The 25,751-nt window shown below is 41.9% G+C and overlaps 1 protein-coding gene across 1 annotated transcript; it reads right to left on the bottom strand.

Annotated features, from left to right (window-relative positions):
* Positions 1–6,795: 6,795 nt before the first annotated feature.
* rbm17 (RNA binding motif protein 17) lies at positions 6,796–25,717 on the bottom strand. The gene is given in 13 exon segments (XM_071518145.1): positions 6,796–7,115; positions 13,078–13,249; positions 14,290–14,363; positions 17,127–17,278; positions 19,456–19,571; positions 19,631–19,655; positions 19,725–19,779; positions 20,753–20,865; positions 22,271–22,397; positions 22,400–22,436; positions 23,683–23,799; positions 23,900–24,044; positions 25,628–25,717. Coding segments are annotated over 12 exon segments (1,215 nt in total). The 5' UTR covers positions 24,023–24,044; positions 25,628–25,717; the 3' UTR covers positions 6,796–7,011.
* Between the last annotated feature and the right edge of the window lie 34 nt (positions 25,718–25,751).

A 25,751-nucleotide genomic window follows, 5' to 3' on the forward strand; every position in this document is an offset into this window, starting at 1 on the left:
TTTTTATTTTCTTCTGTTTCTCAGCCTCCAAGTCCCTGAAACACGAATCAAACACTACAGACTCTTAACAGTCTAAATACTATAGTATATAAAATCTGTATTATATGAATAGTAATGAGAATATTTTAATGTGGTTTCATGTTTTCCATCATGTTCCTTCCAAAGCAGCTTCAGTCCACTTCACATTTAATAATCAGACTTTTGTGGGACGTCCCGTGCTGTCACGGTGTTATAACACACACACACAGATACATGTGCAGAAGAGTCAGTGATGTCATGAGGAAGCCGGCTGCATGTGCTGCTCTGCACGTTTGACTGTGTGACTCAGCCTCTCCATCAGTCCAACATTTCACTGCTCAGTGTGTTGCCTCACGGTGTTGAATAAGGTTTGAGGAAGCTGCAGAGGGGACACACCCACACACCCACACACACACACACACACAGACAGACACACATAGATACAGACACACACAGATACAGACACACACACACACCATCTGTTGCTACACAGCACTTTTAAAACACAGTATAAAACTTTAAAGTTAAAATCTTTGTTTTCTGAAAGAGAGTGCACCCTGAAGGAAATAAATCCCTATAGTATCCCTATAATATTCCTATAATATCTCTATAATATTCCTATAGTGGCTTGGTACTTAATGTATTAAGTACCCTAACCCTTCTATCTCCCAGTGGATTCAGTATTATTAAAATATTCCCGGCTGCCCAACTCAAAATAATTTCATAACCAGTTAAAAAACTTTTTTTTTTACTTTCCTCAACTTCCAGAAGTTTTTTGAAGTTTGAAACAGTTGAATCTCTCCAAGCTTTTCTAAAAACCAACCCAACTTATTTCCAACTTTCTTTATCGAGTTGAATTTTTCACCAAACGCTCTGGAATGTGTGTATTTACCCTCCTAAAAGCTATTCGAAGATTACTATTGTTGGTTTTCTTCAGGAATCTCTTCAGGAATACCAAAAACTCAAACCTTAAACTCAACCCGTGACTTGTGAACAGTTTTCCACATCGTTTATGATTTGGAAATGATCTTTCTCCCTCGCCTCTGTCAATCTCTGGTGGTTTTTTCAGGATCTTTCAGGTTCCTCGCTGTGGGGAAAACGTGCGTCAGGTCTTGTGAAAGCCGGTTTTGTTTGTCTTTGATAGCGAAGCACTTTTTAAACTTTGCCTTGGAGAAGTGTTTCACAGATAAAGCTGCGGTTACCGCGGGAACACAGATCCAGTTTCTGTGTTGTTTTTTTTTTAAAGGGGAAAAACCACGGCCTTCCTTCCACCTGATGATGCGGAGTCGCTGTGTGTTTCTCTGGGTTTACTGGGACTCCAACTGCCTGATGGGAAAAAGCCATCAGGGAGAAAACACACACACACACACACACACACACACACACACACACTTGCATCATCTGTGTTGGAAGGAGCAGTGGTGTGTTTTAAGTTAAAGTTTTAATTAAAAGGTGCTCTTCTTTTGTGTGTAAAAGTTGAAACTAGAAATATCCGCCTCCGCCAATAAACTTTGTTTTATCATTGCAAGGACAGTCTTTATTTATTGAACATATAAAATTAATGTGATTATTAGGTCAACTTAAAGGATTTTGGTGTCTGCAAAAGTAAGTGACAGCACTTCCACCGTTTTTGTAGAATGACTCAAGATCGTTTTCTCAGCTACAGTGGTAAGCAAAACATTATGATGTCACAGTGAAGTTGACCTTTGAACTTTTGGATATAAAATGTCATCACTTCATCATTTGATCCTATTAGACATTTGTGTGAAATTTTGTCATAATTAGCGTATGAATTCTTGCGTCACGGCCAAAAACGTCTTTTGTGAGGTCACAGTGACCTTTGACCTTTGACCTTTGACCACCAAATTCTAATCAGTTCATCCTTGAGTCCAAGTGGACGTTTGTGCCAAATTTGAAGAAATTCCCTCAAGGCGTTCCTGAGATATCGTGTTCACGAGAATGAGACGGACGGACGACCTGAAAACCAGGCTGTGGAGGAATAAAAACATTATTATACGGCGTAGCTTCCTGCATCAGGAGGATCTGCTGATATAAACAAAGGATTTTTTAACTTCCCCCCCCCAAAAGTAGAATGCATTTCTTTCTCTTTCTCACCTATACAGCAAATCTGACCCTCAGATTGTATTTTGCTCCAAGTTGCTCGTCTACAAATTTGCTCTCAGTCCTGAAGCTGCTGTCTGGGCCGGGTCTTTTATTTTGAAAAACAGGTTTGATGAATCCAAACGGGACAGACCTGGGGCCCGTTCCATAAAGCGCTCTAAGAAAAGTAGGGATTAAAGTCCAAAACCTGACTTGAATGAACCTAACAGATCAGTCGGGGCTAAAGCGGTTCCATAAAGGTCAATTCAAGTTCACGCAACCAGACTAAGTCGAGACTTCAGGTTCAAGTAGTCAGGATAATCTTTCTTCAGCAGCCCGAACTATGTTGAATTTGCTTTATGGAACCGAATCAACTGAAAATGAGTCAGACTAACCGAAGGAGGCCTGGCACAAGACAGGCAAGTTGAACAGGCTCCGGGGCCGGATCCACCGATGTGTTCTTAAGAAATGACATAAGAGAAATTTTACGAGGTTCCTAAGAAGGATTCCTAAGAAGGGAAGTGCAATTCCTCAATATTTTCTTAGTAACAGTCTCATTTCTTATGAATTTCTTGAATATTCCAATTTAAGAACTTCTCAGAATAGGGCCTGAATTAATTCTGGTTAATAAACTTTAGGCTTACTGCCATTGAGGCTAGGAGACGAGGCTAGGAGGCTAGGAGACGAGGCTAGGAGGCTAGGAGACAAGGCTAGGAGGAAACCCAAAGTAAATATGGATGTGACGTTGCTGTACAGTTTTTTTTCTAACTTTGAAGCTGCTTAAGGGGAAATTTAAGGGTAAAGTCAGGGAACAAGGGGTTAAGAACTTTGTTGTTATGGCAACAAGTCGGCCTAACTGTCAGAGTGGGACGTTTAAATACTGAAGCTGTTTAATAAAAGACGGCAAATCTCTGGTTTTTGGAAAGAGCCTGAAGAAGAGAGAGAGTCTTTAGAGAGAGAAACAACACATTAGAGATCTACAACAGTTAAGAAGTAGCATGAACAGGTAAATATAAGTGTCAATAGCAAGTTTGACTTAAGGCCACATTTAAGTCTAAGACCAGGTCTATCTTTATGCAACTGGCCCCCTGGACAAACTGGACAAACTCTCCCTGGTTGTGTGTCAAGATGCAGTGGAGGACCACCACACACACACACACACACACACACACACACACACACACACACACAGAGTGACCCCTGGTCCACTTTAAGACAGGGCGTCCAGACCTCCTGACCTGGTCTCAAGTCACACACGCTGGTATTTAGGTTAGGGTTTTAAATGTCGCTCTGCCGGCAGCCAATCACGTCGCTCCGCTCGGCCGCACGTCCCGCTCACGCTCGCCCCATCGCCCCATCGCCCGCCTCCCGCTCACAGGAATAAACAGGAGCCTCTGCGGGTCGACCCGATGCCCAAAACAAACCCGGCCTTGACCTCAAACCCTCCGTCCCGCTGCAGTTCAGCCCATACAGAGTTTTGAAGTCCGATGCGGATATTTTTGGGTTGAAGCTGCAGATATTCATTATCTATTCATTTTTTTTTATAGATATGTTTTTTTACTTTTCGCTTTACACCTTACAGAACACACAAGTGCATGTTACGAGCAGAAACTGTACTCTGCCCGTCAAAAGTCTGGACACACACATTTTCTTTATTAGCTCCGCCAAGCAGGTTATGTTTTTGGTGCTGTTTGTTTGTTTGTTTGTTTGTTTGTTTGTTTGTTTGTTTGTCTGTTTGTTTGTTTGTCTGTTTGTTTGAACTCGTTCAATTTTGGAGCGGATCCAGATCTGACTCACGAACAAGCAATAACAGCACGAACCTAGGCGGAGATCTGCGCTCTCCAAGTGCCCTTCTAGTTTTTACTATTTTCCACATTTTAGAATAACAGTAAAGACATCAAAGCTATGAAATAACAAAAAATGGAATTATGCAGCGACCAAAAAAGTGTTAAACAAATCAAAACTATCTTATATTTTAGATTCTTTGCCTTGATGGAAAGGCAAAGGCTTTGGAAAGAAATTCATACAGAGGATCAACTTCACTATTTATTTTTGTCTAAGAAACTAATTTCAAGCATTTAAGCAGAAGACTGTAGATCAGAATGGATTTAAGAGAATGAAGAACACAGAACATTCAGTCAGGGGTCAGACTGTGGACTGGTAGTGTGTATACATAAATAGGACAAAAGGATGGAACAAAATTAAATTATTTGAAAAGCTAAACTTAACAAAACTCAACTCAGCACACATATATGTTTATGACAGCACTTTGTTAGGAGTCACATATGGAGGTTGTGATGATATTTAGTATCTTTAGTATCAGCCAAATCAAAGCTTGTAAACAAAAGTCACATGACTCACAAGCAGCTCGTTTATTGGACAGAGTTTTGGTTAGAGACTAGACTTCCTGTAACTTTATCTAACATGACGGACTTGTCTGTCTCTTCTTCTGTGGTGTTCGTACCAGTTCAGAACACATGAAGAAGAAACAGCTGAATATGAACATCGGTCCAGACTTTATTTTGTTCTGCTAGAGGAACCGCGTCCATCTCCTTCTACCCATAATCCCTTGTGTTTCGGGGCGGTTTCGGAGGACTGAGACTGTCGCTGGTCGTTATTTGGTGCCACCAGAGGTCAAAGGTCATCGTTCTCACCTGGACAAACCGACTGAACTGAAGGAGGAAACACTGCAGAGCTCAGAGAAACCGATCAGAACATGATGCTGTTGAACGCAGCCTGAAACTCTCCACTGAAACCCGTAATATTAATAATGAAACGCAATCAAGCCGCATCAGATTAGAGGTTGGAAAACATCGACTGGCCAATATCAAGATAATCCCCTCGACCTTTGACCCCCCCCCTCCTCCACCCTCCTCCCTCCCTCCAGTATGAATGAATGAATGAAGGGAGTCGGGTCTCTGTTCTGTTATCTAACACGATTTCCTCGATCTGAATTAAACCGTCCCCGTCGGGACGCGGCGTTACGTCTTCCTCCGGACCCCCCGGGGGAACGCCCGCCGCTCTCTTACGCAAGCTCTGAATGAGGCTCACCGGCCCAGCACCCCCTTCCCATCATGCTCCTGGGCTAAGTTAAGACGGGCGAGCCCTCGGGACGCCGTTATGTCAGACGAAGATTGAGAGAGAGGAAACTAGGCTTTTCAGAGGCGCGGCTGCTCCAGAACAGGAAGTCTGCGGGTTTCATTAAGTTAAATTTATGTCTGTTTATGTCAGAATGAAATATAAGTCTGATTTTGTAACTGTAAACAACTGCAGCCCAGTCAGAGTGACTCGGCAGATTTCTAATTCATGTGGAGGGGGAACAACATGTTAAAGACCTCCGAAGAAGAATGTTATAGAGTTATAATTCCTTATTTATTTTTGCATAATATACTTAAAGACATTTTAAGACAGTGGTTCCCAATGTGGGGTCAAATTGATAAATCATTAAACTTAATTTACAAGAAGTTAACACAATTCTGATTTTCATCATAGTTTCTCTGTTATCTCTCTACCTACAATACAGATAGTCATGGAGTTCTGGACAAAATCATATCTGACAATAAAAATATTCTCAGATTTGGGTCTGAGAGACAAAATCTCAATGGTGGACTGTCCAAATGGGGGTCTGTGGCTCTAATGTGGACTAAATTAGGGGTCCTTGATATGAAAAAGGTTGAGAATCACTGTTTTAAGACTTTCAGGATCTGCAGACAAACTGCAAAAGAACGACTGATGAAAAACATTTAGACAAATTAACAGTGGCAGATCATTTTAAACCAAAACAGTCATGTATTGTCATCTGCGTGGCATGAATTCATGCCTCTGTAAGACTTCTTTTATGGCCAGAATGAAAAATGGGACCAATTTTGTAACTGAAAACAACTGCAGCCCAGTCAGAGTGACTCGGCTGGTTTCTAACTCGTGTGGAGGGGGAAACGTTTTGAAGACCTCCGAAGAAGAATTTCAGACTTAATGGATACGGACGGTGTTTTTTAATGCATTTCTTACCGTCAACAAATCCTATGAAAATAACAAAATCAACAATGCGTTTGCTCTGCTCCCGTTACTTTCTGACTTCCCACGTTCTGTTTTTAGCCTTCAACCCAGAAGTCATTGGCTCCAACTGTAAGCTAAAAACCTTTAAACACAGCTCACAAAGACATAGTTTACATTTTAAAAATCGCTAACTGTTACCATGAAAAGTCAGGCTGTTGTAGTTATTACCAAATCAAATTCAAATGGGAACAAATTCTTCATTACGCCGGGGACTATTTTCTGTGCTACTGTGGAACTACTTTCCTGAGATGGAAAACTTGTTTACAGCCGGCTTATTAAGTTGTTTGAGGAAAAAGTCGGCCGGCCCGGTGCATGGTGATGATGAAATAATATTCCTATGATATTCCTATAGTGGCTATTTAATAGTTTTTTTAATACAATGGAGTTCTATGGCTGCTGGGACCCGGCTACATGGATGAGACTTGTTGGCAAAACAAATTCATTGCTGATTTTGTTATTTTCATAGGATTTGTTGATGGTAAGAAATGCATTAAAAAACACCAGCCTGATCCTTTAAAACTGCCATATTTAGTTTTGGATAATATAGTTTAAGACTTTGAGAACCTGCTAATGAAAACAGAGCGACATCGTTTTAAAGCAAAAGAGTCATTTATTGTCATTGTTTGCATGTCATAATCATACAGGGACAAAGTGGTCAAGTTTATACCCTTTATTATTTTGAGTTCATGAGACCAAAAAAACCTACAGGGTCGACTCTTCACTACATACAGACTCAGAGAATATAAAAAGGGACAGGTTATTTACAGGTGGAGAGGTGTGTGTGTGTGTGTGTGTGTGTGTGTGTGTGTGTGTGTGTGGAGTCTGTCCAGGTGAACGTCACACCTGCTCCCCCAGGTCCAACACTCGAAACTTGTCCAGGTTGTAGAAGCAGGCTTTGACGACCCGACCACCGAAATACCGTCCGTTCAGATCCACCACAGCTACAGGGAGGGAGAGAGGGAGAGAGAGAGAGAGAGAGAGAGAGAGAGAGAGAGAGAGAGAGAGAGAGAGAGAGTGAGAGAGACAGAGAGAGAGAGAGAGAGAGAGAGAGAGAGAGAGAGAGAGAGACAGAGAGACAGACAGAGAGACAGAGAGAGAGAGAGAGAGAGAAGAGAGAGTGAGAGACAGAGAGAGAGAGAAACAGAGAGAGAGAATATTAATATTGAATACATTGCAGGAGTCATTTAATGATGAAGAGTTGTAATTTTCTGGTGAACCCACTTTCCCTCAACCTGCCTCGTCTACTTCTGCAGTTATAGATTTCCTACATTTCCCAGAATGCCTTTCAACAACCCCCAGAGACACACGTCAAAGGTGTGTGAAGTTGTTGATTTCAGTCAGGTGTAAGGGCGTATAGAAAAAGTTTGACATTTTGGACATTCAGCGGTCAGTTCTGTCCCTTTAAACCCTCGACCTGTCTCTCTGCTGCAGTGCATTCTGGTCTCTCTCCTGCTCCTGTGGGTGGAGAAACTGGTCTCTCTCCTCTTCTCTGATGGATCTCTCCCTGTATGATTGTTGAACGTCTCTCGGTGCAAAATGGCGGCTCTAGAAAGAAGCCCTCGCTCTTTGATCCTGAGGGACTGACACCAAAACCTGACGTTTACCGCTGAGGTTTTACATCCTGAAACATTTTCTCATATCAAACTCCACTGGAGCTGCTGGAAACATCTGGAGGTGATGTCACCTCGTCTACGATTGGCCGGTTATCCACCAAGAAGAAAAACACAACAAACCACTGAATGGAGTTTTTGTCGAGGAAGAAAGGATTTGTTTTGTGCAGAACAAAGTGTTGTGGAGAGCAGCTGGATGATGCTGCTTGTCCTCGAGTGTCGGAGATAAAGACCGAGAAAGAAAATCGGTTTGTTCTTGGGAGAAATAATGACATCAGTGAAGTTTCCCGGGAAATCAACATCGATGCTGTCCTGAAGACTGAGTTCAGAACACACACACACACACACACACACACACACACACACACACACACACACGGGGAACCTTCCTCTAAAGAACTGACTGACTGACTGAGATACACAGCGTTCATTCTGTCCTGTCTAGCAGTTAACCGTATCAGAGGATGACCTCAGTGTGTGTGTGTGTGTGTGTGTGTGTGTGTGTGTGTCTGCCAATGCAGTATTGGGTCTAATCCGTTTCCTTCCAAGAACAGTTATGACAGACCATGTCAGCACATTTCATGCAGAGGGAGGAACAGAACTGAAGTGTGTTTGAGCCTCTTTAACAGCGTTACTTGTTTTTTAGCTGATGCTCTTATCAGGGTTGAACTCAACTCAACTTTATTTATATAGCACCTTTCATACAAGCATGCAACATAGCAAAATGACAACAATAAAACAATAAAATGTAAAAAAAAAAATCAATAATTAAGAGTCAATAAAATAAAAAACAAAAACAATAAAATAAACACCAGGGATAAAAATAAAGTAAAAACCAATGATTAGAACTTAAAAACTAAGGCTATGACATTACTCCAAATTAAAAGCCAGATTTAAAAGATAGGTCTTTAATTTCCTTTTAAAAATACAGAGAGAGTTTTTGAGCCAGTCTAATATCCAGAGGCAGTGAGATCCACAGGTTAGGGGCATAAAAACAGAAGACACTCTCACTGGGACTTTTATGGGACACATAAGGAACATTTAAAAGAAAAGCACTTTCAATTTCAAAGCTCCATTCCTGTTCCAGACCTTCATGCCTTGATTTGACTTCAGTGTTTCGGTAACTCTGCCACATCACTCTCAATCTCAGAATGTGTGAGACAACGGGGTCGAGGACCACAGAAACTGTGTTGTCATGTGTACACTGGGACAGCACAATATTTTTCCATACTTTTTTAAAACTTTTTGCACAATTTCCAAATTAACCAAGACTTGTTTACATGTTTGAACTAGAAAGCAACATTTCCTGAAGAAGAAGAGGTGTAGGCAAGCTGCAACCAGGTTAGGTTAACAGTGGTTGTCACAGTGGTTAACAGTGGTTACCACTGGCTAACAGTGTTAACAGTGGGTAACAGTGGGTAACAGTGGGTAACAGTGGGTAACAGTGTTACCAGGTCAGAGTTTCCGTTATATACATTTATTGCTGCTGCTGCTGGTTCAGAATTTTATGAAATGTCATGAAGTCGCAATTACACGACTCTGCAGAGGGCTTTTAATTTGAAAGGACGGATAACGGAAGTGGCGACACCCGGCCGAGGTGAGAGGGAGAGAGAGAGAAAGAAGAGAAAAAGAAGAGAGAAAGGTAGATTTAACGAGCTAATGTTAAGTTAGATAGATTTGACATTCGCAATGTATTCTCTATTGATGTTTATGGCCAACTAATTATTATTAATATTAATAATATATTGTGAAATAATGTTGATAAATACGTTTCCCTATGACAGAGCCTTAGAGCTCTTCTTTAAAAAACCAAGAGAAATTAAGGCTGCAAACTTTGCCACTGAGGCTAATACACAGTGCCCTCTGTAAGTAGTGGGTCAAAGAGGCATTATGTATGAATAAATATGTTGTTGTAAATATGTAAATATGTCAATAAATATGTTCTAAAGTTTGTTTTGCAGTCAAGTGTCAATTTATTTAATATTTTTGAATTACCTATTGATATTCACTCCGACCCCCGGCGTACTGCGCACGCACCACCCAGGTACAACAAAACCTTTTCCCCCCCGCTGCTAAAAAACCCCCAGAGGAAACACTGTAGTTACCAGGATGTTACTTACTGGTTACTACACATTTACAATTGGTTGCTCAGGTGTTACTAGGTGGCTGCTAGTTGATCACTAGTGGTTGCTAGGGCGTTATTAGAGGCTCTGACACATCAGCACTGGAAAATTATTGCCCTGTATTGGCCATAGGGCTGGGTGATATGGACAAAATCAAATATCACAATATTTTTGACCAAATACCTCGATATCGATATTGCGATATGACTATTGGTGCTTTCACAAAATATTTACACAATGAGATTTTTGATAAATAATCATCAGTAATGTGGATATAATGACTAAGTGGGTAAAGGCAAATAATAGAACAGCTAGAACAGTCTGGTAAGTTCAGAAAATGACATCACTTTACTGTAATGCAGCCTTTAAAACCAGGAAGAGACACTTATGCCATATCACCATATTACGATATCCAAAATCTAAGACGATATCGAGTCTCATATCACGATATCGATATAATATCGATATATTGCCCAGCCTTAACTGGCCATACACAGATATTGGTATTCTGATTTATTTCACTGATAATGTATCAATCAAATTAACAGAGAAAATGACATTTTGACACAGTTACCTACAGATTTAAGGTCATGTTCACACTGGGCCTTTGAGAGAAAATTCAGTTGGATGCAGAAACCTGATGTTGGTACTAATGTGTTTTGGTTTGTGGGTGAAAACGGGTTCGGATGATGTCAGTTCTGACGAGTGACAAACCTCAGAGGCTGACGAGTCTGAGCTGAATCTGAAGCTTTTACCCAAAGAGACAAATTCAAGGTTTTATTTCCAAAGTGACGTTTACATTTAACAGAATCCCAGAGGGGAAACCCAGAGGAGCCGGTTCAAACCCTGATGCCAACCTGCTGAAGTGTCCTCGGGCAAAACCAGCTCCGGACCCTGACCTCTGACCTCCCTGTCTTTCCTCTAAAGCGTCTCATCATTTACTACCCATAGCTGTATCATATCGTTATATATTTTTCCATGTCTGTCCTGCTTTCCGGGCGCTGTGATGTAAGCGCGGCGCCGCAGCACCTCAGGGAGACGCTGGGTTGCTGGGCCAGGTGTGATGTAACACCTCCGGGAAACCAGTCTCACCTTCTTTCTGATCTGGGCCGACCCATTTAGAGCGGGACACACTTTCACCGCACATTAATGGAGCGGTTATACAATAGCATATAAAAAGTCATTATTACATAAAGCTGGTATTAAAAATAAAATCAGTTTTCTTAGATGTTCAGACATAAGACAGACCGCAGAGTGAACTGGGGAAGGCAGAAGCATCACACACACTCGTTTTTCATCGTGACACGTCTGCACCGAGGTCGGTTCAAGTTTAAGGAGCATCATGAAAGGAGCAAAAAAAAAAAATTAATTTAATTTGTGAGGCAAAAGGACAAGATGCATGTTTTTAAATCAAGCCGCTCCTGTTGAGAAGGAGGTTACAGGAGGCCAAGACACGGAAGAAAAGACGGAATCGATGAAATCCAGAAACGGCCTGTAGTAATTTAGCCAGGAGAATACCACTGTTCAGGTGTGTGGACAAAATATGAATATTAGGTATCTCTTCTCTGCATACGAACCTCTGCCATCAGGAGGAAGACTCCGTGTGCCAAAGTGCAAATCAAACCGCTTGAAGCTCTCGTTGGTCCCAGCCTCCATCAAGCTGCTGAACTCTAATGCTGAATCTTAGTGCAATAGAGCAATGTGCAATAAATACACAAGCACTTAAGCACTTTAGCACTTTAATTCCTACAGTTTCTTTTTAAGCCGTCGTGTTGTCAATGTCAAATCTATAGTCAAATGTCTTTTTTATGTCTTTAAGATGTTTTTATGTGAAGCAACTGTCTGGCATCGGGTCAAACGCTTCTCATGTTTTGTGATGTTTTTGTGATGTTTTTTTTATGTGAAGCACTGTGCCCAAGACAAATTTCTCCTCGGGGACAATAAAGTTTACTCTACTCTACTCTACTATGTAGTCTAGCTGGTCTCCAAACACACGAGGCAAGCTGTAGAACCGGCAATCAAACACTATTAAACCACCGAAGAGTCAAAGTTTGGAGCGTCAAATTACTGCTGTCAGCTTATCAGGCTTTAAAAAAGGTAAAACGTGTTAAACTATCGGCTTAAAGACCCTATAGACCCTATAAACTTTTAACTTATCATTATGAAGTAAATGTTGATTGCACAGTGTAATGTCTATAGAATAATGACAGCATCAGCGTTTAGATTTGTTCCCTATAAGCCTCACTTTCACTATGCAAATCTCTCTGCCACCGGGTTCGATCTCCTGGGAGAATGAAGGCTCGACTTACGGCACAAAGGAAGTGCGTCATCCACTGCACAACCAAAAGAGGAACAGGATAGGTTTTCCCCGGTAGCTATCGGTAGCTATCCCCAGTAGCGGAACTGGCGGACGGAGGAACAACCGAAGTGACGGTGGAAACTCTACCGGGCAAGAGAGAAAGAAACCCGCTGACAGAGGAGGCAAAGAAGGTGAAGAGAAGGGGAGTGATAGAAATAGAGGTAAAACAAGAGTGAACCTCGGACAGGCGTTCACTGGACGGAGACCGCTCCGGGACTTCAGAGGGTTCAACACCGACATTCAGTTGGCATCTTTCTACTGGATCAGTGAGTAACACAACCTGCCTGCTTATTAATATTACCGGATGTTTTACTCTGGCTTTATCATGGCACTGAGATCGGGGTTTCTAGTTCAAATTGAGATTCTTACGGTTGTTTCTTGCTTTGGACAGCAGCCGGAAAATGAACCGGGAGCTACAAGGAAGCCAGGACCAGCCAGAAACAAACGAATGACCCATTGTCCGTTTGATAATCTAAACAAAGAACAGGTTTTCTTGCAGTGGCCTTTCTAAAATGAGCCGTGGTGAAAGTTACTGTATTGTGTTATGATCAAGGAGTTGATAAGCAGACAGATGGTTTGTTCTGTTGCACGGAGCTAGGCTCTAACAGAAAGAGATCCGGTTGTCTTTGTGACAGAGCAAACAACAACAATACCACTTGGAAACACTAGGGGGGGACAACGGGGGGAAAGATGAAAAGTTGTCTGTATCCACTTGAAGTCTCATTCAGGCAAGAGCTACAGAACACAGACGCACATCTAAGCCGGCAAATCCAACAAATAAACACACACCTAGAAAACAGAAAACACCGACCTTTGATGGCCGACTCCACCCGCTCAAACTCCAGAAAGATCCTGACGGCCTCGTCGTCCGTCACCACGGCGATCTCAAAGATGACACATTTGATCACTTTGCCGTATTTCTCGCATTCCTCTTTCGTCTCTCCCTCCAGGTCTTCGTCCACCTCTCCTCGGCCCACCATGTTCTGCACAACAAACACACACACACACACACACACACACACACATGAGCTTTATTCACATGGGAGACCGCTGTTATGTTAATGACTTGCCCCCAAACTCTGTGATTTCATGAACCACATGGATCAAAATAATGGTAATTATCCAAAAAAAAAAAGAGACATTCTTAAAACTGTAACACCCACTGAAACTGATCCTGGATCCGGGTGTCGAAACAAAATTATGGTAATTTATAAGAAAATACCTCTAATTTCTAGGGATGATGAAATTTGCTGAAATCATGTGAGGCCTGGATACAACTGTGTAAAAGTCAAGATTTTAAAATTTGTCACTTCCTGATTTAGGAAGGCAAAACTTGAAAATTAATTTGAAACTGTCCGCTAAAGATTCCACTGCTGCCTCAAACTTTCATGACAGGAGGAAGAGAGAAATCATAAAAAAATAAAAAAAAATAAAATAAAATAAAGAAAGAAAAACAAATTACATCTGAAATTGTAGAGAGTCGGATTTGCACGGGTTTAGTGTCATCAGGGAAAAACTGACTGACTTCACCAAAATATGGAATATGGTAATTTGCGCTGGAAGATGGAGATAATTTGACTAAAACTATCATGAAATCCTATCATGAAATAAGCTGATAGGTGTGGAGCCGAGAGAAAACCACTGGACAGCTTGTCATTTTTTACAGTGTGTTTTCCAGCTGCATCATCAGTCTGTATCTGATGCAAATTACCAGCCTTGAATATGGTAATTATTCAAATAATTTACCTGCCACGCCTACTGAAACTGATCCTAGATCTGACCCAGGAGCAAAGCGGGGTGTCAGAAACAAAATTATGCAAATTATTAAAAAAACAAAAACAAAAAAAACCCTCTCATTTCCAGAATCTGTATGTTTTCACCATTTTTGTGAAAAGTTGCACTCTGAGGAACCGTCTTTTCCAACAGAGACACTTTTGAAGAATAATATTGTAATACACAGATACCATACACACACACACACACACACACACACACACACACACACACAGTAAGTAAGCCTTACCCGCAGCAGGACGACTTTGGTCGGGCATTTGAGGATCTCTGTGAGCGGATTGGCCTCCGACTTCTTGGAGTCCGCTGATTGGACGAAAACAGAGACGACGGTCACATGTGTGTTTTCCTCCACAACAGAAGAGTGACTGTCCAGGAACACACTGCTGTCACTACTGACACTGAGCAGATGGAGATTATTACACAAATCGCTGTTGTCCTGGGAAAACCTCATAACTCAGGTTTTGGTGATTTTTGTGTTTTAACTTAAATTGAAGGATTCCCTGATCCTCTATTGCTTTTGCAACCCTTTCAAACCGCATTGTAAAAACTGGAAAATACATGGTGCTCAAGCTGAAAACAGCCATTTTTCATAGATCCTGTAAAGTTGACATTTTGGAGATACAAGGATTTTCACTCCACAGTGACGATATACGATTATTTTTGGCCCCTTTCTCTATCTGTGAATGTGTTTGCTTTATTTGTTTGCCGGGGGTCCCCAGCAAAATGAGGAATACTTCAATTTCACTAATATATAATCTGAAGATAGGACAGTGAGAGAATATATAAGAATGCAGATTCTAGATCCTTTAAAACACCCAGAAAAACCCAAAAATGCAGCTTTATTTCCACTAGCCGACAGCGACACCTGCTGGGAGAAAGTGAACGCTGCAGCCAGTGAGCAGCAGATTATTTCATTAATTAATGAAGTTAACTGTTAACAACTTAAAGCCATAATACATCCAGCATTTACTGTCTCAAACGTTGGGATTTAACTCAAATTATTTCCTTCATGCCTCTTCTTCCACCTTCATTTACCTACAACTGTTGATAGTTTTAAGAAACAGCTCAAAACCCATTTTTATGACTTTGCTTTTAATTAATTCCACATTTTTATTTTAACACCATTGTTATTAATTCATACTTACTTTATTTTTCTTATACTGGTTTTATATTTCTTATACTTGTTTTATTCTTTTTATATCTAGGATTGTTCCTTATTATTTTTAATTTATTTTATTATTACACCTGTTTGCTGCATTTTATGATATGAAAGGTGCTATATAAATAAAGTTTATTATTATTATTATTATTATTATTATTATTATTATTATTATTATTATTAACTGAGCTGATTAAATTGGACCTTTTGAAAACAATGCAAACTAGTTTATTTAACTCTACATCTTTAACAGAAACAGCAGATAGAAAACAATAAGTGTGCCTCTTATTTATTTAGATATTCAGCCACTACTACCGGACACATTTACTGCTGTAAAGACTGGAACATTGTTTTTAATTCCGTATCAAGTCATATCCAACTGCAAACATCTTCTCCTCCATGATAAAACCCCAAAATCAGTGATTCTGTGATCTGTTGCTTTTTTTTCTCTCTCCATTCACTGCCATTGTCTGGAGGAACAGTCTGAAAATCACTTCTAGCACATAAAGGAACGCCGACAAAGCAGATTCTGACAATATATATAAAAAAACTAGTCTATGCTGTTGAATTGTTTTGAAGTGAATCTCTTTCTTTATGTTCATTAAACCTTTCAGTCTGAACAACCCAAGCTACTATCAAACATCAGCATCACTTTAATCTAGGGCTGAACAATTAATCAAAATTTTATCGAAATCACAATATGGCCTACTGCAATTTTCAAATCACAGGCGGCGCAATATTTGTTAAAGGTGAAATGTGTCAAAATAGCATTTTAAATTAAATATTGTGGTGCTGCAGAGATGTCCTGGCCTACACATCATATTCTACAGACTTAAGAAAACATCTTTGTTTGGTACAGATCCCCGCAAAAATCACACCGTAATCATTTTAATACGTTTTTCAATGAAAATGAGAATAATGATGTAAAAATGATCATTCCCTCTAATATCGCAAATCATATCGCAATTGCATTATCAGTCAAAATAATCGAAATTAGATATTTTTTCAAAATCGTTCAGCCCTACTTTGATGTGGTTTGGGGTTTTTAACACATGAAAAGGTTTGAACTGCGGAGTTAGAGACACAACAGAAGATTTCTACTTTCAGTTAGCGTGAGACTGAGACTGACAACACACACACACACACACACATACAGATATACACACATGCACACGCACCGACATGTACGCATGCACACACACACACACAGACGGACACACACACACACACACACATACATAGAACGAGACAACAGGGTATATGACAGGATATTATGTGCATGGGAGAAATAAAATGGGAGTGGAGGCCAACCTGCAGAGCCTCCGGCTGAAGTCTCAGCAGCACCTGACTGGCTGGATCCTGCTGCTCAGTCACACACACACACACACACACACACGCACACACACACACACACAAAATGATAAAATACAAAGACACACACACAAAACCACAGGGAGACAGCCAAACGATGCCAAACTGAGGCTAAAAACGGAATCACTGATAGATGAAAGATGTAAAAAACAGACAGAAAAACACCAACAGTGAAACTTTGACATTGAGGATGAAACTACAACCGAACGCAGACCAGAAGACAACAGTTTTATCTACAGGCGAGACGACAGGAGGACAGGAGGACGAGAGGACAGGAGGACGGGAGGACGGGAGGACAGGACACTTTCCATGCAGCTGACAGAATAATGCCGTGAATAAAAAAACAGACATTTAAAAAAACGTAGAGAAAGAGCGAGCGGCGTTTTGCGACCTGTTAGATAAAAGCAGAGAGTGGGGAGGGCGGGAAAGAAGAATAGAGAGAGAAAGAGAAGTAGGAAAGAGAGAGAAATATCCAGAGCTGAAAACAGAAAACACAGAGGAGGGGGGGGGGGGGGGGGGGGGGGGGTAGTAGTTACGTTTCTCAGCGGCGTCTCCGATGATGATCTTCCCTCCTCTCTTGCTGGTCTTCTCCACGGACAGCGCGGTGCTCAGGCCCTGCTCGTGCTTCCCCAGGCCCTGGCCCTCCCTGAAGCCGTACTTCTGCATGATCTTATGGGCCACCGTACCTCTGTGGGGGGGGGAGACAGTTAGAAGAGAAGAAGAGTTAGGAAAACAACGCCGGGGCGAGAGCAGGAGAGAGACGCCCAAGACGCCTAGAGGGAGGTAGGGCTGGCGATAATTCAATATTATCGTTTATCGTCTTTCAGTGGAATCATATCGTGATGATATGAAGATATTTTGATATCATGACACACATTCCTGCTGTCTGAATTGATGATGACAAGCGAATTTTACTTAAAAACTCTGATAAAATGAGGTATGGTGGGAATATTATTTGAAAATTTCAGTTTTGTTTGACATCACACCTAACATCACCATTCGGTTCAATGAGATGAACATTAATTTGATTATTTAACGTAATTTTGCATACATGAACCACATTGTGATATATATTGATATCGAGAAAAATCCTTATGATTATCATGATATTGATTTCAACCATATCGCCCAGCCCTACCCAGAGCTGACGTTCTCACACACGTTTCAGTTCAATAAAGCAATATTTTTCTTCAAAGCAAAATACTTGTTTGTTTGTTTTTTTTGATGGGCCATAGTACGTTTAATTAAAATGGGGAACAAAATTAATACCGTGAAATACCGTATACCGTGGTATTTTGGTAGATACCGTACCGTACTGTGAAATCTCATACCGTTACATCTCTAGTTGAACCTCTGTCTCAAACTAACGGAGGTCTGGAGACTTTCTCGCCAGAAAATGTTGGATAAGGAGACTTTGTGGAGCCGTTCGATTGGCTAAACTGATTTCTCCAACCTGCAAACGTCCCCATAGGATTTGGAATCAAGCCTCTGTCTGTCTCTGTCTCTGTTGGCTTCACAGTTCTGGCTAAACCCCAGATTCAGATCAGACCACGACCCAAATCAAATCAATTGTTTCTTGGCCCGAGGCAGAACTGAGTTTCAGGGAAATCCATTCATATGTTTTTGAGACAGACTTGCTGACAGACAAAATGACTAGCAGGTGAAAACAGAACCAAAACGGAGCACAATAATAATCAATGCCAACTGGTTGAATGAAGCCTCAGCAGCGTTGGATTAATCTCACACAGCCAGACCTCTGTCTCAAACTAACGGAGGTCTGGAGAATTTCTCGCCGGACCAAAAGGAGACTTTGAGTTTGAAAACACAAGACGCCCCGGAAACGGCAGCTCGGGGTTTGTTTTTCTGTCCGGACAGAAACAATTTTAACCACGTTAACGATAAAAACGGATGGAAACTTCACCTTAAGACTCGCTTCTGTCCTGTCAGCTGTTTGCTCTCGAGCGGATGAAGCCTTTACAGCTTCTGAGCTCCAGAGACAGAGACGTAAAGCTGCGTCTACCAGCAGGCTGCGGTAAAAGTTTGATTTGCCAAACCTAGCTGACAGCCAGCGATGCATCATGGGAGAGAGAAATGTGTTGTTTTAGTAGTCTCTCTGTCCTCTAACGTCAGTAACGGTGGGACAGGCAGCCGGGCCAAAGGCCAAAGGGCTCGATGCTGCTGTCTGAAGTCCAGAGGAAAGTTCTGTTGTCTTCAGGACTAGCTGCTAGCAGGACGACACACAGCTGAGCACCGGAGACTTTGGTGCTTCTTACATTTTTTAGCGGCGTCAAAATTTCTGCAGCTGCTCCTAAGTTTTGCAGGTAAAAAAAAAAAGTGAATTTACAGCTGTGTTTTGACTCAAAACAACTTCAGGAAGTGAATAAACCTCATCTCGCATTAGAAGTAAATGGCAGTAAATCCAGTATCTCCCAGTAGGGCTGCAACTAACAATTATTTTCATTGTCGATTAATCTGTCAATTATTTTCTCGATTTATCGATTAGTTGTTTGTTCTATAAAATGTCAGAAAATGGTGAAAAATGTGGATCAGTGTTTCCCAAAGCCCAAGATGACGTCCTCAAATGTCTTGTTTTGTCCACAACCCAAAGATATTCAGTTTACTGTCATAGAGGAGGAAAGAAACCAGAAAATATTCACATTTAAGAAGCTGGAATCAGAGAATTTTGACTTATTCTTCTTAAAGAATTACTCATACGGATTAATTGATTATCAAAATAGTTGGCGATTAATTTAATAGTTGACAACTAATTGATTAATCGTTGCAGCTCTATATCCCAGTACACTGCATATCAATGGTGTGTGTGTGTGTGTGTGTGTGTGTGTGTGTGTGTTGTATCCCACCCACCCCATGTTGGCCAGGAAGGAGTTGGTGGGTCCGGGCGGCGAGCGCGGCCGGTCTGCCTCCTCGTAGACGGGGGGGGGGATGGCGGCCTTGGAGCCTCTGGCAGGACGACCTTCATCCTCGTAGGAGAAGGAAGACGAGCCTGAAGGACAGCAGACGGCTCGCATCACATCAACACTTCAGGGGGGAAATCCTCGTGAAAACTTTTTTTTTTTATTTGCACACAGATTAAGAAAAAAAAACACAGGATCCAGGCTCTGAATGGAGCCGACTCACCGTCTCTGTCCACCAGAGAGGAAGGAGGGGCGATGGCTGCTCCACCCATACCTGAGAGAGAGACAGAGAGAGAGAGAGACAGAGAGAGAGAGAGAGAGAGAGAGAGAGAGAGAGGGAGAGAGAGAGAGAAGAGAGAGAGAGAGAGAGAGAGAGAGAGAGAGAAAATCAATAAAGAGAGTATCAATCTTGGTGTTGTGTTGGTATTGTTTTGTTTCATTGGTTCTCGATGCTTTGGCAATATTGTTGTTGTGACATTCATGCCAATAAAGCAAATTTGAATTTGAATTTGAGAGAGAGAGAGCGAGAGAGAGAGAGAGAGAGAGAAGAGAGAGAGAGAGGGAGAGAAAGTGCGAGAGAGAGAGAAAGAGAGAGAGGGGGAGAGAGTGGGAGAGAGAGAGAGAGGGAGAGAGCGGGAGAGAGAGAGAGGAGACAGAGACAGAGAGAGGGAGAGGGAGAGAGAGATAGAGAGAAAGAAAGAGAGAGAGAGAGAGAGAAAGCGCGAGAGAGAGAGAGAAAGAGAGAGGGAGAGAGAGACAGAGAGAGGGAGAGAGAGAGACAGAGAGAGAGAGGGGGAGGGAGAGAGAGAGACAGAGAGAGGGAGAGAGACAGAGAGAGAGAGAAAGAGAGAGAGAGAGGGAGAGAAAGTGCGAGAGAGAGAGAAAGAGAGAGAGGGGGAGAGAGTGGGAGAGAGAGAGAGGGGGAGAGAGTGGGAGAGAGAGAGAGAGGGAGAGAGCGGGAGAGAGAGAGAGAGAGAGAGAGAGACGTAAGAGTGAACCTAGCTGCTGCTAATTGAGAAACACAGCACTGATAAAGTGAAAAATTATAGTCATGAACAAAAGAAGAGATGAAAGAGGAAAAGCACATTCCTGACTGAACGGCTTCATGAAGCATCTCACCTCCAAACAAAAACCAAAGAAACAGGATAATAATAATAATAATAATAATAATAAAAAAAAAATGAAACATATGTATTAAGCAGTGTGGGAGGCGGAGCCAACAGGAAACAGCAGATCCACTCGCCCGCCTCTCTTCCTCCTCTCCTTCTCGTACTCCTCGTCTTCGTCCGAGTCGCCCTCCGCCGCCGGGAAGCGAGAGAATCCGCTCGGAGCTCCGCCCTCGTGCCGGTCCTTCCTCTTCCTGACACACACACACACACACACACACACACACACACACACACACACACACACACACACACACACACACACACACACACACACACACACACACACACACACACACACACACACACACACACACACACACACACACACACACACACACACACACACACACACACACACACCTCCAGGTTAAAGTCCAAGGCAGTGATGGAATTCACACTAACTGCTTCCAAATTTATTTTCATTCACTTCCTTTTTTAAGCCTTTTACACTAAATTGTGCTGAAATTGATATAAAAGATGTTTATATTTGCCTTGTAACAGTGAATAATGCAAGAAAAAAAAACAAAATAAAAACACATCCTCTACAGATTAACATTACTTAATTTTCAGTTTACAGACTTTTTCATTTTTTGGTTGTTCTACCATTTTCCACGATGCTGTGCTTTCACAGATTCTGTTATGAATGAACTCGTCACCGTTGTTTTTGTTTCACCAATGCATGCTGGGAGATGGTCTAGCCTCTATGACAGTGATTCTTCACCTTTTTCACCCCTTCATTTACCAGCCAAGGACCCCCGTTTGATGAGATTTTGTCTCTCGACGCAAATCTGAGAATATTTTTATTGTCAGATTTTGGCTGTCTGGTTGCAGGTAGAGAGATAACAGAGAAACTATGATCAGAACAGTCATTCTTCTACATTCTCTAACTGTGTTAACTTCATGTAAATGAAATAATGCTGAAGTTTAACAATTCATCAGTTTGCTGGGGACCCCCTGGAACCCCTCAAGGACCCCTGGTGGTCCCGGACCCCACGCTGAGAACCACTGGACTATGATCCTGAACAGGAATACTGAGTCAAGAAATAACTGAGTCAAGAAAACAAATTAATGAATTAAGTTTTGTTTCTTTCTTTCTTTCTGTTCATGGCGGGATGTTTTACGTTTTTAGAAGCCTGTTGAGATGTTTTTATCTGCACCAATTAGGGCTGAACGATTAATCGAAATATCGAAATCACAATATGGCCTACTGCAACTTTCAAATCACAGGAGGCTCAATATTTGTTAAAGGTGAAATGTGTCAAAATAGCATTTTAAAGTAAATATTGTGGTGCTGCAGAGATGTCCTGGCCTACACATCATATTCTACAGACTTAAGAAAAACATCTTTGTTTGGTACAGATCCCCGCAAAAATCACACCACAATCATTTTAATACGTTTTTCAATGAAAATGAGAATAACGATGTAAAAATGATCATTCTCTCTAATATCGCAAATCATATCGCAATTGCAATATCAGTCAAATAATCCCAATTAGATATTTTTTCAAAATCGTTCAGGCCTAGCACCGGTGTGTGTTTGTGTTCTCCTGGATCAGATCCCCCCCAGAGGTTTTTGTCCCTCCGCGGCTGCCGTACTTCTCTCTCTCCTCGATCTCCTTCTGCCTCTCCTGCTCCCTCTGCCTCTGCCTCTCCTCTCGGTGTCTCTTCACCACCTTCTCGTAGTCGTTGGGGAACATCGGGTCGTACTCGTCCGCCAGCGGATCAGAACGTCTCCTGATGAGAAGCCGCCCGGCGCCGCGTCCTGACACACACACACACAGCCAGAGAGAGAGAGAGAGAGAGAGAGAGAGAGAGAGAGAGAGAGAGAGAGAGAGAGAGAGAGAGAGAGAGAGAGAGAGAGAGAGAGAGAGAGAGAGAGAGAGAGAGAGAGAGTGAGAGAGAGAGAGAGAGAGAGAGAGAGAGAGAGAGAGAGAGAGAGAGAGAGAGAGAGAGAGAGAGAGAGAGAGAGAGAGAGAGAGAGAGAGAGAGAGAGAGAGTGTGTGTGTGTGTGAGGCAAAAGACTCAGTCCAAACCAAAACAAAACATATGAGCATTGTGGGGGTTGGGTTTTCCCAATTAGACAGACAGACAGACAGACAGTAGATAAATACCACAGACAGACAGACAGACAGTCAGTCAGTAGATAAATACCACAGACAGACAGACAGACAGTCAGTAGATAAATACCACAGACAGACAGACAGTCAGTAGATAAACACCACAGACAGACAGTCAGTAGATAAATACCACAGACAGACAGACAGTCAGTAGATAAACACCACAGACAGACAGTCAGTAGATAAATACCACAGACAGACAGACAGACAGTCAGTAGATAAATACCACAGACAGACAGACAGTCAGTAGATAAACACCACAGACAGACAGTCAGTAGATAAATACCACAGACAGACAGACAGTCAGTAGATAAACACCGCAGACAGACAGACAGTCAGTAGATAAATACCACAGACAGACAGACAGACAGTCAGTCAGTAGATAAACACCACAGACAGACAGACAGTCAGTAGATAAACACCACAGACAGACAGTGAGTCAGTAGATAAACAGCACAGACAGTGAGTCAGTAGATAAACAGCACAGACAGTGAGTCAGTAGATAAACAGCACAGACAGTGAGTCAGTAGATAAACAGCACAGACAGTCAGTCAGTAGATAAACAGCACAGACAGACACAGAGACAGACAGTCAGTAGATAAACAGCACAGACAGTCAGTCAGTAGATAAACAGCACAGACAGTCAGTCAGTAGATAAACAGCACAGACAGACACAGAGACAGACAGTCAGTAGATAAACACCACAGACACACAGTGAGTCAGTAGATAAACACCACAGACAGTCAGACAGTCAGTAGATAAACACCTAAGACAGACAGACAGTCAGTAGATAAACAGCACAGACAGACAGACAGTCAGTAGATAAACACCACAGACAGACACAGAGACAGTGAGTCAGTAGATAAACAGCACAGACAGTCAGTGAGTCACCTTGAGTCCAGCAGCAGTGTGTGGTGGAGTGTCAGTGATCTGTCTGTCGTCACTGGAGCTTCCTCTCTTCAGATCGATGACAGGAGCCAAGACCGTGGCCTGCTTCATCCGCTGGGTCTGCACACACACACACACACACACACACAGTCAGTCCTGACTTGCAGCAGGTCTCCCCCCCCCCCCCCCCCCGGCCTGTCAGTTGTCAGCTGTCTGTTACCTTGGCCTGGGTGAGCGCCGCCTTCTTCACCTTCAGCTGGGACTGCAGCAGCTTGAAGTTCTTGGACCAGCCCTCTGTCTTGGTGTCACTGGCTGCCACGCCCAGGTCATCATACAGAGACATGGTGGACCTGAGATCTGTTGGCCTGGAGGCAGAGGACCATCCACTTAGAGTCAACTCAACGGTCTAACGGAACCGGATCCAATTCCGGACTCGCGTAATTTCCGGTGTTTAACGGCATTTTTATACGGAGTTTAGGGCTGGGTGATATGGACCAAAAATCATATCTCGGTATTTTTAGGCTGAATGGCGATACACAATATATATCTTGGTATTTTCTACAAAGTGGGCTAAATGTTCAGTTGTAAGTAGGGCTGGGCGATATGGACAAAATCAAATATCACAATATTTTTGACCAAATACCTCGATATCGAAATTGCGACAATATTGTAGGCATGACTATTGGTGATTTCACAAAATATTTACACAATGAGATTTTTGATCAATAATCATCAGTAATGTGGATATAATGACTAAGTGGGTAAAGGCAAATAATAGAACAGCTAGAACAGTCTGGTAAGTTCAGAAAATGACATCACTTTACTGTAATGCAGCCTTTAAAACCAGGAAAAGACACTTATGCCATATCACCATATTACGATATCCAAAATCTAAGACGATATCTAGTCTCAATATCACGATATCGATATAATATCGATATATTGCCCAGCCCTAGTAGTAAGTAAAGTTTATTTGTATAGCACCTTTCACAGATACAGAATCACAAAGCGCTTTACAATATTAAAAAGTAGCAATAACAACATACAGCACAGTGCCTACAAATTAAAATAACAGCAACAACAGACAAAAACAGGAACAGAGACACACATACAAGTACAGTATAAAGGACAAAAGTTCCAAACACAGACGAGGAAATAAAACCAATAAGAGCAAATAACATCAAATAGAACAAACGAAACCAAAAGCCTGTCTGAATAAAAACGCTTTCAGCTGCTTTTTAAAGATATCAACAGAGTCTGAGGATCACAGTGATAAGGGGGGGGGGGCTTCAACAAGATGGGTGCACCAGCTTGATCCTTAATTTCATTGGAAGCCAGGGCAGAGAGGATAAATTGGCGTAATATGTGATCTGTTGTTGTTTCTGGTTAAAAGCCGAGCAGCTGCATTTTGGACAGTTTGGAGACGGTCCAAAGACGTTTTATTCAAACAGGTAAACAGAGCGTTACAATAATCTAAACGGGAAGAAATAAAAGCATGAATAATCATCTCCGTTTCAACCTTGGACACGACAGATCTTAATTTAGCAATGCTCCTCAGTTGGAAAAAAACATGAGCGCGTGAGCTGGCTGACATGATTATCGAAAGTCAGGGACTGGTCACAGATGACACAAATTTCGTAGTTTATGTTGAACACAAACGCTTAACGACCCAGTACACTGCTTAATGTCTGGGATTAAGTTTTCAGGAGCAATTATAACGTGCATAACATCTCTGACTCATTTTTCAACTGTATCAATCACTAAGTAATCACTGTTTAATCAATAATATAGATTATCTGCCTGGACACCTGAGCGGGTCAGGGGGAACCGGCTAGCTACCGTTAGCTGGAGCTAACTTAACTGAACAGTCTGTCTTAACGAATCGGCCGATGTGAAACAAACATTAGCATGACTTCGTGTTATTGACGTCGCCTTGCTTTCAACTCACCGCTTTTTAGAAATATCTGGACATGAACCAAATTAAACTACATGAGTTATAAAAGGTGTATCAGCAGCACATTTAGCTCCTTGTTGCATGCAGCGGAAGGCAGCAGCACAACAACAAAACTAAG

The sequence above is a fragment of the Centroberyx affinis genome, unplaced genomic scaffold (assembly GCF_046629955.1).
Source record: "Centroberyx affinis isolate AG114_WGS23_722 - 3 ecotype Tasmania unplaced genomic scaffold, CSIRO-AGI_Caff_v1 ptg000046l_1, whole genome shotgun sequence".
Taxonomy (NCBI): Eukaryota; Metazoa; Chordata; class Actinopteri; order Beryciformes; family Berycidae; genus Centroberyx; species Centroberyx affinis.